Source organism: Capra hircus, chromosome 10 (assembly GCF_001704415.2).
Source record: "Capra hircus breed San Clemente chromosome 10, ASM170441v1, whole genome shotgun sequence".
NCBI classification, from domain to species: Eukaryota; Metazoa; Chordata; class Mammalia; order Artiodactyla; family Bovidae; genus Capra; species Capra hircus.
The window spans coordinates 100,364,981-100,379,360 of NC_030817.1; the positions used below are offsets into that span (position 1 = coordinate 100,364,981).

Genomic DNA, 14,380 nt, shown 5'->3' on the forward strand with positions numbered 1-14,380 from the left:
GCTACTACCACCCCGGGTTCCTGAGGGAACACACGGAGCAGAGCTATGTGCTCATCTTCAGACCTGCACTGGCTGTGCAGTGCAAGCAGGAAATCTGCTTTTCATTTGGGAGGCTAGTTTGTTACCACCGTGTATCCTATTCTCTCCAGTCACACAGAAGAAGAGCCAGCTGGGACCCCCAAACTGAGGTGGAAGGAGAATCGTGGCCAGATCGCCCTCCTCTCAGCTCAGGGTTGCTGTTTTTTTTTTTTAATAAGTATTTTATGAATTTGAACTTAGCAAATATTGGCATCTTCTTCCTCATATAAAGAAACTCCTAAGAGGAAATAGAAAAGGTAAGATATGAACAAATTTCCATCAAGGACAAAAGAGAATAACAGCTTCTGTGTGGATATCAAGTTATTAAGGCTGGGAGATGCCGATCACATTCCATAATTCATGTTTTACTTTTTGTTTCTTCAATTTGAAAATTCATGAAAAGTAGAAAGAAAATATATGACTCTTTTCATGGCCTAGACTTGGCCTCTTAATATTTTAGCATATTAGCTCCTCTTCTATGTATCTATTTCTATATATTAAACAACACATAACTAAGAATACATCTGTTAGAAAAATAAACTACAGCACTGTAAAAGTGTTCAAGTACCCTTTGCTCTAGATAGGTCCTTACCCCCTGCCCCCATAACTATTATGAAATTGATCTGCATTCACTATAATCTAAATAAAATTCACAGGAAACATGAAGTACTATTTTGCAGTCCTGTACTTTCAATATCCAGACAAAAAAAGTATCACAGAGCGGGAGGCAAAGTGGGAAGAGGTCACGTGAGATCTAAGGCCAAATAAGGCAAAACGGAGAGGAAGCTTTATTTAACCTCTGAAAAGTGTCAACAATTTCACCTCCAGAAATAACTCCGCTGTTACTGATTTTTAGTTAAATATTTCAGAGCGACACTGATGTAGCCTACTTGCTGTGCTTAGTTGCTCAGTCGTGTTCGACTCTTTGCGACCCTACGGACTGTAGCCTGCAGGGTCCTCTGTTCACAGGGATTCTCCAGGCAAGAATATTGGAGTGAGTTGCCATGCCTTCTGCCAGGGGATCTTCCCAACCCAGGGATCGAACCCAGGTCTCCTGCAGTGCAGATGAATTTTTTACCGACTGAGCCACCAGGAAAGTCCCAGTGTAGCCTACAATGGGAGATGCGGTGAATGGCCATTTTGGAGGCAGACAAGGCTCTGGACACCTCAGCCTGATGCTCTACCTCTTATCTCCCAGTAGAGGTGGGCAGCCTAATAAGAAGTATATATTATAAATGAATTAATTAGTAGAAAGAAGGATATAATAAAACACATGGTCAACCTTTAAGGTCATTAATCTTTCTCAGCAGGCTTTTTCATTTAATTTAGACTCCTCTCTCTCTCTCTAGCCCCCTTAAGCATGAACACTGATTGTCGAGTTCCCTCGGAGATAATTTGGGCGAATACTGAAGCCAGATTCGACTGGGTGTTTGGAAGCAGCGCAGTAGTCAGAAACAGGCGCCAGTGGATCCGGAACCGGTGGCTCTAGGGGCGGGTCTCGGGCTCACACAGGAGGACGCTGAGTACAGCGCCGGGAACGAGGGCCACACCTGCGTGTGCACAGGGGCCCGAGCAGGGCTGTGCTGGGCCCTCACACCCACAAGACTCCTTCTGTACGAGAGTGACCACAGGGGTGCAGTGCAGCGCCACCCCTGCAGACTCACAAAGGCAGCCCAAAGGCATCAGCCTGATACCCCTCCAGGAGAAGGAACTGGGAAATGAGTTCAAAGGCCAAGGATTCAATCAATCACATTTACATAATTCAGCTCCAATAAGAACCCTAGATTTTAAAGCTTGGCTGAACTTCCCTGGTTGGCAAACCTCTGTCTGTGGCCACACATCACAGTGCAAAGCTTTTAGGACTCCAGGGGAAGAAGACAGCTGGGAGATTTGTTTTCAGACCTCTTTCAGACGTCACCTATGTGTCTCTTAGTTTGGCTGGTTCTGATTTATATTAATCCATTTTTGCTATAATAAAATATAACTGACTGCAGGACGTTCTGAAGAAGGAATGTGTGTTACCTGTTTCAGATTCAAGGCTATGATTCAATGGGACACAGATTCATGAGCCTGTGGTCACATCCAGTTTGCTTTACTGAACTATCTGAGGAACACACTGACCATTTATGTTACATGGCAGTTGGCCTAAACAATTAGGTAAAAAAAAATACGTAACTGAGAGAGGCTGATCCTTTCTGTGAGTTCTCAGGGTGTCTTCTGTGTTCCTTCTCCCTTTCAGTTGACATGTCAACAACTTCATATATGAAGATAATACCACTCTAATGGCAGAAAGAAAAGAACCTCTTCTGATTTGAAAGAGGAGAGTGAAAAGCTGGGTTAAAACTCAACATTCAAAAAACTAATATCATGGTATCCGATCCCATCACTTCATGGCAAATACAAGGGGGAAAAGTGGAAACAGTGACAGACTTTATTTTCCTGGGCTCCAAAATCACAGCGGATGGTGACTGCAGCCATGAGATTCAAAGGTGTTTGCTCCTAGGAAGGAAACCATGACAAACTTACACAGTGTATTAAAAAGCAGACACACTACTTTGCCAACAAAGGTCCACATAGTCAAAGCTATGGTTTTTCCAGTAGTCATGTATGGATGTGAGAGTTGGACTATAAAGAAAGCTCAGTGCTGAAGAACTGATGCTTTCGAATTGTGGTGCTGGAGAAGACTCTTGAGAGTCCCTGGTCTGCAAGGAGATCAAGCCAGTCATTCCTATAGGAAATCAACCTTGAATACTCAGTGGAAGGACTGATGCTGAAGCTCAATACTTTGACCACCTGATGTGAAGCGCTGACTCATTGGAAAAGACCCTGATGCTGGGAAAGACTGAAGGCAGGGGGAGAAAAGGGAGATGAGATGGGATGGTTGGACAGTATCACTGACTCAATGGACATGAGTTTGAGCAAACTCTGGGAGATAGTGAAGGACAAGGAAGCCTGGCCTGCTGCAGTCCATGAGGCTGCAGAGTTGGACAAAACTTAGTGACTCAACAACAACTATTGTAAAGACCTGTTTACTCGCCTGTCTGCCAAACATCCCCAGGGCCAGAGTCTATATCCCGCTCATCAGTATATTCCCTCTGCCCAGCACAGAGGAGACGACCAGTCATGTTTACAAAATGAATAAATGAATGAAAAGCCAAGTGCTTCCCTTTCTAGGGGAATTAATTTTACTTTGCCTAAATTAAACTCATTTCTTTATACATGAGGAAATGAGTGGTTCTATTACAGAGCATGCAGAAATAAATGATTATCTCATTTAATAATGAGCTGGGACCAATAATAAAAATTGTCTGCCTGTTGTTCCTTAGTTACTGCTCTGCCAAGTAGCCCAATCTGCTCACTGACATTAAAGGTCTAATTTAATTAAATCATGTACAAGGCTCAGAAAACCTACCGAGAGCACTCTGTTTAATTACAGGCAAGGGGGTAAGCACCAATCCTATTGATCTGATCAGTTCAAATTCTATACAGTGAATGTAGGCAATGAAGAAGAAAAAAAGAAAAAAAAAAAACCCATTTCCAGGCAACTCTGATGAACTGTGGATTCTGAGTGGCCAGAAAGACAACAAAGGCAAACCAGCCATGTTATCACGTGGAACCACAAGGATGGAACTGACCAAACCTCAGTCATTCCTCAGAGCTGTACATCATGAGGAGAAGACAACCAGCCACAAAAGACAGATTTCTCCTCAGGGAAATGAAATACACTGGGTCATGGTAGGCAGAAGTCATCCAGCATGTAAGATCTAGCAAACTGGCATTCAGTGGCCTTGAGGAGACTCTGACACCCACAACTGTCTCGGGATAAAGAGAAATAAATCTAATTCATGGGTACATATACAAACTGGGAATTTCCAGTTGAAGAAGACATACAAGTTCCCTAATATATTTTTATTTGGAGGTAATTAAAATATAAACATATACATTGATATGAAATTGTATTAACTACAGAATTTACAAGATAATAAATGTGATCAGAATAAAAGTTTTGAGTACAATGTATGTGTATCTGTGTGTCCGTGCAGTTATTCAACGTCCCTCTACAAATTCGGATCTATACGGATTCTTAGGGAAAAAATGTGGTATGGCGTTAATCTTTCCAGACTACTAAACAGGTAACTCTGGACTTCACCCCAAATAATTCCTGATAGTTTCTGAGCAGCTGCTATGTGCCGTGCATTAGTCAAGCGCTTAGATAATTCATGAGGATTACATGAATTTCATAGCAGAATAAACTGAGGCACAGAGAGTGTAGGTAACTTCCCAGAGACTCACAGTGGCTTTGGGGGGGTCACGCTGTGCCCTGAGCAGTCACGGAGCTCTGGCATAGAGTGTGACAGCATTAGACTCTGCTGTCCTTGAGACTGACCTCCAGAGCTGGAGAGAATACTCAGTGGAGGGAAACTGGTGTTTTCTCCTTTGCTGGTCACAATCAAGTGCTGTCTTGTTCTTCAGTATCTCAGGCTCGGGGAGGAAACTTATTCTAAACCACAGTATGTAATTAGGCCTAAGACCAACATTTCCTTCACAAAGTAAGCACCAACAGAATGTGCGTGCTAAAAGCAAGCACACCTAATTAGGGCATTAGTCATAATGATCAGGGAGTGTAACCCAGGAAATTACATGTGCTGTGGGCCTTAGCACTAAGGAAGTGTCCTCAGCTTGCCCAGATAAAGTCTTTGCTGACTGCAATGATTTACACCTGCCGTTGCCAGGACTGGCATCTGATACAGCTGGGTTCTGAAAATAAGCTTATGCATGTGAGTTTAGACAAAATAACATTCAGATATGAGCGTTAGGAAATGCTGGCAATAGCCATAAATGAGGAAAAGAGTTGATAACGTTCAAAAATAGGGCTTTCTTTTATATTCATACACAATGGCAAGTATGAAAACTGTGTGGGGATTAAAAACAGAATGGTACACACACACTGATCTTCGTGAGGCAAGTTAAAGAGCGATGGTAAGACCAAGATGTATTTTTCTCCTCCTCTGTGCGCAAAATCACCAGTCAGAGCACAACAGAAAGCAAGCTTCTAATTCTGCCACAATGGAGAAACAGTAAATAAAGCAGGCCCAGTAATTCAAAGCGAAGTTCAAAGGGAACTGTTTCTGACCAAAGAATTCATTGCTTCACCTCCAGTCCGATGACAGACCAAATTAACAGCCAAACAAAGAAATACTTGTGGGTTCCCAAGAAAAAACTCTATCTTTGGAAAAGTGAGTGCTTAACAACTCTGCCAAACATTTTTATCCTGAAACATCAACTCCTTTAGTAATGGTTGTATTTCCAACCAACCACCAAACAAAGTGGTTCTCAAACCTGTTTGGGTCATAGGGCCATTTAGCAGGCAGAGGTGACTACCAGGAATTACACACGCACACTCAGAACATACACACACACAGAGATATATATAGGATTATTACCTTTAATGGGCTTCCCTGATAGCTCAGTTGGTAAAGAATCTGCCTGCAATGCAGAAGACCCCAGTTCGATTCCTGGGTTAGGAAGATCCCCTGGAGAAGGGAAAGGCTACCCACTCCAGTATTCTGCCCTGGAGAATTCCATGGACTATAGTCCATGGGGTCGCAAAGAGTCAGACATGACTGAGTGACTTTTTCACATTAACTTTAATGAGTCTAGAGGACATTTCATATTAGGCTCAGTATGGATATACGAGAGCAGGCACTATAAATCTAAAGAAACATGACCACAAGAAACTGCAAAGTGGAAATTCTTTATGTTTTTGCAAATTATAAATTATTTGCCTACCTTAAAGTTAGAATCTTTTATCTGAGCTTGGGGAAGATGTGAGTACCCAGAGAATGGCTGAGAATCACTGTGCCAGGATAAATTTTAGCATCCACGAAGATTTGCTGGTTGCAGAGAAGAGTGTTTAAAAAAAAAAAATCCTACCTGCCCGCCTCAGCACTTTCAGACGACTCTCAAGAATGACTTCATACCCGGAAAGGTATGGTGATTCACAAGAGGAGAAATGCCACCGAACCCTCAGGGCGCCCGGGGCTCAAGCAGCCGGCCTGCGGGCCGGCCTCCCCGCCAGGGGCCGGCGCTCACCCTCCTGCGCAGCCGGTCGCGCTCCTCCCGCACGGCGTTCATGGTGGCCTTGGTCCTGTGCAGCTCCTCCTCCTTGCTGCACAGCATGGCCGTCAGGCTCTCGTTCTCCTCCCTCAGCCCTGCCAGCTCCTTCTCCCACCGGGACCGCTCCTCTGCCAGGCTGGGGTACAGGTCCCGGCCGAGGACCCCCTCGATCTCCTCCACTGTCTGGAAAACAGAGCCACGGAGACAAGGCAAGTGAGTTCCCTGGGGAAAAGGGGAAGGGGAGAACACAGGCTGGTCGTGGGCAAGTGTCCACAGGGGGGTGGCTTCCACGGTCACTTCCCTGCAGAAAGTAATCAAGATGGGCTATCCCCCCAGTCACCCTCTCCCCATTTTCAAAAGAGGCTCTGTCACAGCCTGGGTTATGGTCTGTGTTCCCCGGCAGTCTCCCCTCATGAGAAAAACACAGTTTCTTTCTGGTATTTAAGTCTGTCTGTAGTGGGAACAGCCACACAGACATTTATCTCCTTCACCCACGTTCCAGAGTCGGTGAATACACATGACCAGATGGCAAGCCAGTTAGTGATCCTGATAAAGCAAAGGCGAAGTTGCAGACTGCATACAAGATCTAGCTTGAAATTTCCTAAATCACAGGTTTCCCATGTTCCAGCTTAGCGATACGATGGGTCACATCACCACTTCCAGGTTTTAGGGTCGTATCAGAACCAGAAGGTGTGAATGAGGTTCAGTGCTAAGATACGAAAGATGAAAATAAACCTCAGTGACACAGAAAAGAGGGAGCTCATTGTGGAGGTTTCTAAGACAGCAGGGATTTAATTAACACGACAGCTATGAGCTTAAAAAGAATAGGATCTTGATAGTACTTGGAGAGTTTTTTTTTTTTAACTCATTGAAAACATCAGTATTTAATGAAGAAGAAACATGTATAAATTTGAAGAAAAGGAAGAACTCCTGCTCACTTTCAGAAACTATTCATTAGTGATTACTGTCCTTTGGAAAAGGAAGCACACCTCAAATGATTTGGAAAGAAGAGGTGGAATTACCCTGTTGGGGTAGAAGGCAATGAAGAGATAAGATAGGAAATAGGTCTCAGAAATGAGTGGCCTAAGGGTGCAGGGCATTCCAGGTGGCTCTAGCGGTAAAGAACCCACCTGCCAATGCAAGAGATATAAGAGACTGGGGTTCAATCTCTGGGTTGGGATGTTCCTTGGAAAACTGAACAGCTACCCCTTCCAGTATTCTTAACTGGAGAATCCTATGGACAGAGGAGACTGGCGGGCTACAGTCCATGGGGTTGCAAAGAGTCGGACATGATTGAAGCGACTTAGCTGGCACAGGGTGCTTGCTCTTGGATGCTCACATTGGTGCCCTGATGAGGACAGTTATCCAAATCTTGCTGCCACTTTCCACATGCAGTGCTTTGTCCTTCCTCTCAAATCAGAGACTTCTGCCCTATTCAGTCCTGCTCCAGGGCCTGCTCTGTCCTTTGCTGGTTGGCAGAAACCTGTGGCTTCCTCTTCCCCTTGATGCTAAGGCTTGGGCTAGTACCCATGCTGACATTACAATCATATACAGGGCCTGGAGATTCCAGAGAGAAAAACACTAGTGGCTGCTTCCCCTAAATGACATCAGCTATATATTTATAATTGTGATGAATAAAGATGGGAAAACAGATGTATTACTAACATGAATCACGGTTTACCTCGAGATACCACAGCTCTTCTGTGAACTCCAGGATTCCTGTCAATAGGAAGTTGGGCCCTTAGTCCTCATTTTTCAGAGAACATCACATTTCCCCTTGACACAGGCTCCTTTCAGACTTTTCAGTGTGAACTTTTCAGCTTAGTGCCTAGGTCACTAAGCTCTGGGGAAGTAATATAAAGATACCAGAGGCCCTGTACCAAGAGGCCTTGATGTTCCCATGGTTCAAGGTGAGTTTGTGCAGATACAGCAAATTCTTCTCACTTGGTGCTCCCTAAGCAGTAAGATGAGTCAGCAAGTCAAAGTCACTCAGTCGTGTCCGACTCTTTGTGACCCCATGGACTGTAGTCTGTCAGGCTCCTCTTTCCGTGGAATTCTCCAGCATGAATACTGGAGTGGGTTGCCATTACCTTCTCCAAAAGATCTTCCCTACCCAGGGATCAAACCCGGGTCTCCCTCCTTGTATCATTGCAGGCAGATTTTTCACCATCTGAGCCACCAGGGAAGCCCAAGGTGAATGCACAGCAAAGGCGGGACTGAGGCCCAATCTAGTATGCTCACGGTAGATGACTCATTCAGGCCTTTTGTTAGCACCATGAATTGATAACTCTAGAAATAATATCCTAGAGGCCTGAAAGCTTTAATAAAATTTCCAAGTTAATCTTACAACCTCAGAACTCTGTATGATGAACCACACTAAAATGACATGGTTCAATACTATTAGTCTCATAGCTTCCAAGGAAGTAGTCATTTTTGCAAAGACAGTGATCTTGACTATTGATCAAATGACTTTCTCGGATGTGATTCAACCCAGCAAAAGTGTACAGGGCTCCAGCTTCTCCCTGGTGGCCCAACTTTTGAATGGCCTTTTTAGAAATACCCACCCCCTAATAGATATTCGAGAAAAACAGCACTTTAAAGGAATCTGATCATTTCCCTCATATGATCTGAGAGTCACACAGAGGGAGTGGGGTGGGGGGGGTCCTACCTTGATGGCCAAGTCACAGCGCTCGCTGGCCGTGGTCAGCTGCTCGATGTGTCTGTCCACCTCCGCCACCGAGAGGCTGCAGCCGCTCTTTTTCCTGCAGCAGACCACGTTCTCCAGCCCAGTCAGCACCCTCTGCAGCTCCGAGTTCAGGTCACTGCAGTTATCTGCAAGCAGATGTGGACATGACTTAAGCAGGAAGGTGGGCGTGAGCGCTCTCTGTTTTGATTACGGAGAAGAACCTGTTTAGGCACAATGGACGGCAGTGGAGCTGGATGCCAAAGTTTAACACCATGCAGCCTAACTGCCCAGGCTCCTCACCTTTTGAGGCCTGAGGCCAATGCAAAGGCTTTAAGGAGTTTCAGACCATGGCCATTTTCTAGATAGCCATGCCATACTGCATTCTCTCACTTTTCACTCAAAGGCAGCTACATCTCAAATTTCTCTAAGAAATGAATGAAGAATGAAGAAATGTCCCAGGAGGGGCTGTGGGACTTCTGGTCAACCTTCCTGCTCAGTCATTCAGATAAGGACTGATTTCACAAACAGTTTTAGCTAAAAAGATCTGATAAATACTAAATGAACAAAACAAACCCCAGAGTGAGCAGAGACACTAGGTGTTTTGTTGTTGTTGTTTAAGAACAGAAACTGTATAAGAAACAGTTTGTGCCCTCAGTCAGCTTATAATCAGGATTTTTTCTTCTGACTGGTATAACCAATCAACAGGCTTTACCACTGCAATTTATACCACCTTCTTCCATCAGAGGAAAAACAAACTGTATTAACAAACTCCATATTGTTCTCCATGTGAATGCCTTGTAAGCAATTCTAATCATTTGATTCTGACTTTAAAATCTGGGTTATTTTTAATTGTGAGACACCCAAGGCCTGTTTAGGAAAAGAAAATTAATTAAAATTTTAATGTGAACTAGATGTATTTTAAAAGATAATTTTGCTGGGGGAAAAAAATCCCCTTAAAGTCAAATGTAATACAAACAATTAGTTCAGTTCAGTTCAGTTGCTCAGTCGTGTCTGACTCTTTGCGACCCCATGAATTGCAGCACGCCAGGCCTCCCTATCCATCACCAACTCCCGGAGTTCACTCAAACTCACATCCATCGAGTCCGTGATACCATCAAGCCATCTCATCCTCTGTCATCCCCTTCTCCTCCTGCCCCCAATCCCTCCCAGTATCAGAGTCTTTCCAATAAGTCAACTCTTCGCATGAGGTGGCCAAAGTACTGGAGCTTCAGCTTTAGCACCATTCCTTCCAAAGAACACCCAGATCTGATCTCCTTCAGAATGGACTGGTTGGATCTCCTTGCAGTCCAAGGGACTCTCAGGAGTCTTCTCCAACACCACAGTTCAAAAGCATCAATTCTTTGGCAGTTAGCTTTTTTCACAGTCCATCTCTCACATCCATACATGACCACTGGAAAAACCATAGCCTTGACTAGATGGACCTTTGTTGGCAAAGTAATGTCTCTGCTTCTCAATATGCTATCTAGGTTGGTCATAACTTTCCTTCCAAGGAGTAAGCGACTTTTAATTTCATGGCTGCAGTCACCACCTGCAGTGATTTTGGAGCCCCTCAAAATAAAGGTGCCACCAGACTGGGTCCTGAGTACGTTGGGCTACTGGGAACAGGAGGAAAGTGTAGGGATCTGATCAGTCTTTCTCATTCTTGAACCAGCTTTTGAGCCCTGGCCTCAGGCTGGAAGCAGGGTACAGAGATGAATACCAGACTCTCAACTCTGGGAGCTCACAGGTGTACGTGGCAAAAGCCACGGCCCTCTCTCCCAGCTGTCCACCACCACGCTGGGGAAAGTAAGCACGGATACCACGATGCAAGTACAGGACAGGGCATCAAGAAGACAGAGGGAGGCATTTAAGTTAACATGCAGACTGCAGCTCAGGGGCATCTTCTGTTCACACTCAGAGAACGACAGATGTTTTCCTTGGTCTTAGGAAGCCCAGCGCGTATCACACAGGCTGATGACGAGCCCCCCACACTCCTGCCTTCTACCCACAGCTTTTACACAAGCCCCACTAGTGATCAGGTGACACCTGGCTGTCTTTTGTCACTGTTTCCGGTTCAGGGACTCACAGGATGACAGGGTGGCCAACAGGACAGGTGCTCTGGGTGCCCTGTCAATGCTGTCGCTTCGCCACCTTTCACCCCACACGAGTGGCCTTATCCCTCAGTCTGTGGCATATTCTCAATGCAGACTGAGAACACATCTTCAGTTCCTTCCCTTGGCCTCCAATGCCCTGCACAGTCAGCCCCCTACCAGGCATTGGAGCTTCCACATTGAAGGCCAAGGAAGTCGGAGTCTTTGTAAAAGACCAAAGGTGTCAGTTAAGGGACCAGAGGTGCAAGACAAGCTCAGACAGGGAACAAGTATTCCAGAACAGACAAAAAGGTGCCTCATTTATAAATCAAAGCCACAGTGAAATATCACCTTAGGCCCAAGAGGATGGCTACTATCAACAACAACAACACAAAATAACAGGTGTTGGTGAGGAAGCGGAGAAACTGGGGTCCTTGTGCACTGCTGGTGGGCACAGTAAAATGGTGCAACTGCTCTGGAAAACAGCATGGCAGCTCTTCAAAAAGTAAAAATAGAACTCCCAGGTGATCCAACAATTCCACTGCCGGGTACAAGTCCAAGATAACTGAAAGCAAGACCTCAAACTGATCCTTGTAGATCACGTCCATAACAGCATTGTTCATAATAGCCAAAAGACGGAAATAACCCAAGTGTGGTATATGCCTACAATGAAGTATTACTCAGCTTTAAAAAGGAGGGAAACTTCGACACCTGCTACAACATGGGTGACCCTTAAAGACATTAAGCTAAGGGACACAAGCAATACAAAAAGACAAATTCTTTACGATTCCACTTATATACAAGCAATACAAAAAGACAAATTCTTTACGATTCCACTTTTATGGGGTGTCTAAGGCGGTCAAGTTCATAGAGACAGAAAGTAAGATGGTGGTTACCAGGGGCTGGAGGGTGAGGGGTGGGAGCAGGCACTGTTTGATGGGTACACTATCAGTTCTCTAAGGTAAAAACAAACATCCTGGAGCTCTGCTGCACGACAGTGTGAATACAGCTAACAGCATGGACCAGTACACTTTAAAATGGTTAAGCCAATGTTCATAGCAGCATGATTCACAGGAGTCAAAGGATGGAATAACCCAAGTTGTCTGTTGATAGATGAACAGATAAACAAAATATTACATAAACACACAATCTAATATGACTCAGCCTTAAAGGGAACCGAATTTTGATACTGCTACAACCCGGATGACCCTTGAAAATATTAGGCTATGTGAAATAAGTCAGTCACAGAGGGACAAGTGTATGATTCCATTTATATGAGGTACCGGGAACAGGCAAATTCATAGAGACAGAAAGCAGAAGAGAGGTTACTGGGGTTGGGCGAATGGGGCAATACTGCTTAATGAACAGAGTTTCTGTCTGGGAGGATAAGAAAGTTCTGGGAATGGGTAGTGGCGATGGCTGCACAACTCTGAATGTTCTCAGGGTCACTGGTGTGAAGACCAGAGGCAGACCCACTGCGGCACCTCAGGCTGTGCTGTGCCTCCTGGAGGAAAGGCAACGGCTCGGTTCCATATCTGCGGGGCAGAGAGGGTGCCCTTTGTATCAAACACATGTTCCTCCCCCAGAGGTCATTTCGGAAAACACAAGACTGGGATCAGAGACAGACTGAGGAAGCAGACGGGGCTAGCAAAGCTGCTGCGGCTGACTCTTCCACTTAGTCCTGAGCTTCCCAGTGACCACGGCAGAAATCAGAGATCTCCTGTCAGAGAGGAGGAAGCGTAACAAGGGAGACGGCGTGTTCTCAGCAGTAGATGCTCAAAGAATTCAGGTGCACGAGACGGCACAGGTGGTGCGAAGCGATGTGACTGCCAGTTTCTTCAGCCACAGCTCACACATGCAGATTTCATACGGCTTCTTCTGATGCTAATTTTCAATTAACTTTAAGCTGTAGACCATTCAAGTACAATGTAAAGGGAATTCTGGCATGGACTAAGCTCAGACTAAGCTCACAGTCTTGGCACTCTGCCTTCCAGTTGCCTAATTAGCTGTAAAGATGAAACCAGGACACAGAAGGATAAATGGAATGACATCTCCCTTCAACCAGAGAACCAGAGGAGCAAACTAACCTCCAGTAGCCAAGAAGGTGTTTTGATTGGATGTTAGGGTTTGATATCTGGCCCAACCTTTTTTTTTTAAAAAACAAAACCAAAATGATTCTTGAGTTAATTGCCAACATTTAAACATTATTAGAATTTACAGTTATTTCTGTAAAATTAGAAGGTGGGGCAATCATGGGCCCAGCTCCTCCCATGACAGCAATGCGTGGAGTGGCCAGCAGTGGCCCCTTTGGACTCGGCAGGCTGCACTCTCCATTGCTCTGCCCACTTCCCTCGCCGCAGCTGCTGCTGCTGCTGTCTTTTCTAAACAACAGCACCCTTCCCCGGACCCCAGTAAGACTTCTAATTGGAAGAGACAGCTCAGGTTATTTTTCTAATGAGATCCCAGAGCTTAGGTTTTTACGTTGCTGTTCGAGGGAGTCCGAAGTACCTGGGAAACCTGGGAAGGAGATCAGAGGACACTCTCAGCTACAGGGATGAAGCCTCATCAGCAGTGTTGCTTGGTTAAACAAACACTGGTGGGCAAAGCTAGTTTTCCTCTTTCTCCCTCAGGATCAACCAGGCCTCTCCCCAGTGTTGTACATGATAACCTATAGGAGAACTGGTTCATTTTGAATCCAATGTTAAAAGCTGGCCCTACTGTTTCTGAACCCCCGGCAAAAACCCTAACCCAAATAAAAATACAGCTGAAGAGACTCGAAAGTAGAAATATTCCCGTTCCTCTGATTTCAAGCAGCGAGTATTTACCCAGAAGATACCTGCTCCAAAATATTGTCCCAACTTCAAATGTAACTATTCCGAGGGCTCGGCACTCTTTTCAGAGTGATGTATCTGCGGATTCTGGAAGCCTCTCATTCTCTTCTTCATGGTGGTTTTGTTTTCTTTTCAAAGACACTGGACTTTGAGAACTTACTTATTTCTGGCTGGGCCGGATCTCCGCTGCGGCGTCGGCTTTCTCTGGCTGTGGTGAGCGGGGGCTGCTCTCTAGTTTCAGTGCCCCAGCTTCTCACTGGAGGGGTTTCTCTTGGTCGCGGATCCTGGGCTCTAGAGCAAGCAGGCTTCAGTAGTTGAGGCTCCCAGGCTCTAGCGCACAGGCTCAACAGTTATGGCCCCTGAGCTGAGTTGCTCCACAGTGTGTGGGATTCTCTCAGAAGAGGGAGTGAGCTCGTGTCTCCTGCAGTGGCAGGCAGATTCTTCACCACTGACCCACGAGGGAAGCCCATAATGGCTCTATTTAAAGCTTTGCCTTAAAGTCTCCTCGTCCAGGAAGCCTTCCCTGATTGCCTGTAGTCTCCTATTTCTTTCTTTGAGGCATCATATTCCCTGTAATT

The 14,380-nt window shown here is 45.3% G+C and overlaps 1 protein-coding gene across 2 annotated transcripts in view; it reads right to left on the reverse strand.

Moving 5' to 3' along the window:
• MCC (mutated in colorectal cancers) overlaps positions 1–14,380 on the reverse strand; it is a 310,469-nt gene that overhangs the window by 72,072 nt on the left and 224,017 nt on the right. For both annotated transcript variants that reach the window (XM_018053750.1, XM_018053751.1), the window contains exons 5-6: positions 8,864–9,027; positions 6,172–6,378 (exon numbers count right to left, since the gene is read on the reverse strand). In XM_018053750.1, the coding sequence (XP_017909239.1) occupies positions 6,172–6,378; positions 8,864–9,027 (371 nt within the window). The remainder of the gene's footprint in view (positions 1–6,171; positions 6,379–8,863; positions 9,028–14,380) is intronic.